Raw genomic sequence first — 969 nt, forward strand, 5'->3', positions numbered from 1 at the left:
AGCTCAACAGGAGCACCGATCGTAGTCGTGACAGTGCAGCCTCCGTAGCGACTTGTGTAGCATCAGAGTCATCTTGTCTCTACCGGGAGCTTCTCCAGCTGCCGTGCTGATGGTCACTTCGCCAGTCACAGGAGGTGCAGTAGTGACAGCCACCTCATCGGTCACAGCAGCTGTACTGGCCGCCACTGTGGCATCGACAGTAGCTTCAGAACCAGTCGTACTCGTCGCTTCGGGAGCTGCTGTCGTACCTTCTTCGCTTGTAGCGGCCTCAGTGACCTCATCCGTGACTGCAGCAGAGGATGTGGAACCTCGGAGAGCCTCAGTCGGTACACTCGTGCCGCAGAAGCATGAGGCATCCGAGCCGAAGCAGGTGCTCGGCGTCTTCCAATACTTACAATATGACCCAGGGTAAGTTGTGGCACACTCTGTGTCGCAGTCATTGACGTTGCCCGTCACGGAATTGATGTCCTGGAAAGCACAGAGAGCGACGAAAACAGCGGAGAAAGTCCGTGAAGCCATCATAGATAAATGCAAATGAGCGGCGGTAAGCTGAGACTAACTGGATGACTAAGAAGGCACATTTCGAGTGTGACTCGCACAATCGGCGACTCACGAGCTGTCATAACATCCACGATCCATAACCTTGATGACTGCGTCTCATTAGTTGTGGCGAGCATACGTATCGTCCACTCGTTTCACAAGATACTTTGCTCAGTGCGGTATACACTCATTGTCCATGAAAGCCGACAAGCTTTTCAGTGAAAACCTCGTCGTGGGGTGAATAATACAATTACAGAGCGATTCTTGTATCGTGGATGTCAATTGCTTTTAAAGTTGAGGAGGCTGGCGGTGGGTTTGCATTGAGAGAGGGGCCGGTTGATGATATTAAACGATCATAGCTTCGCAGTGGGTCGAAGGCTATACATAGCGACACAAATATACAGGGCGTCAAATATAAGTACAGGTCGT

The 969-nt window shown here is 51.5% G+C and overlaps 1 protein-coding gene across 1 annotated transcript; it reads right to left on the bottom strand.

The window, feature by feature from the left end:
* Positions 1 to 83: 83 nt before the first annotated feature.
* Positions 84 to 519, bottom strand: Pmar_PMAR000350 (conserved hypothetical protein; the record flags this gene model as incomplete). Its single annotated transcript, XM_002773330.1, has 1 exon — positions 84 to 519. A coding segment is annotated over one exon (436 nt), but the record flags the coding sequence as incomplete, so codon positions are not given.
* Positions 520 to 969: the final 450 nt, after the last annotated feature.

This window comes from Perkinsus marinus (assembly GCF_000006405.1).
Source record: "Perkinsus marinus ATCC 50983 genomic scaffold scf_1104296958962, whole genome shotgun sequence".
Classification (NCBI taxonomy): Eukaryota; Perkinsozoa; order Perkinsida; family Perkinsidae; genus Perkinsus; species Perkinsus marinus.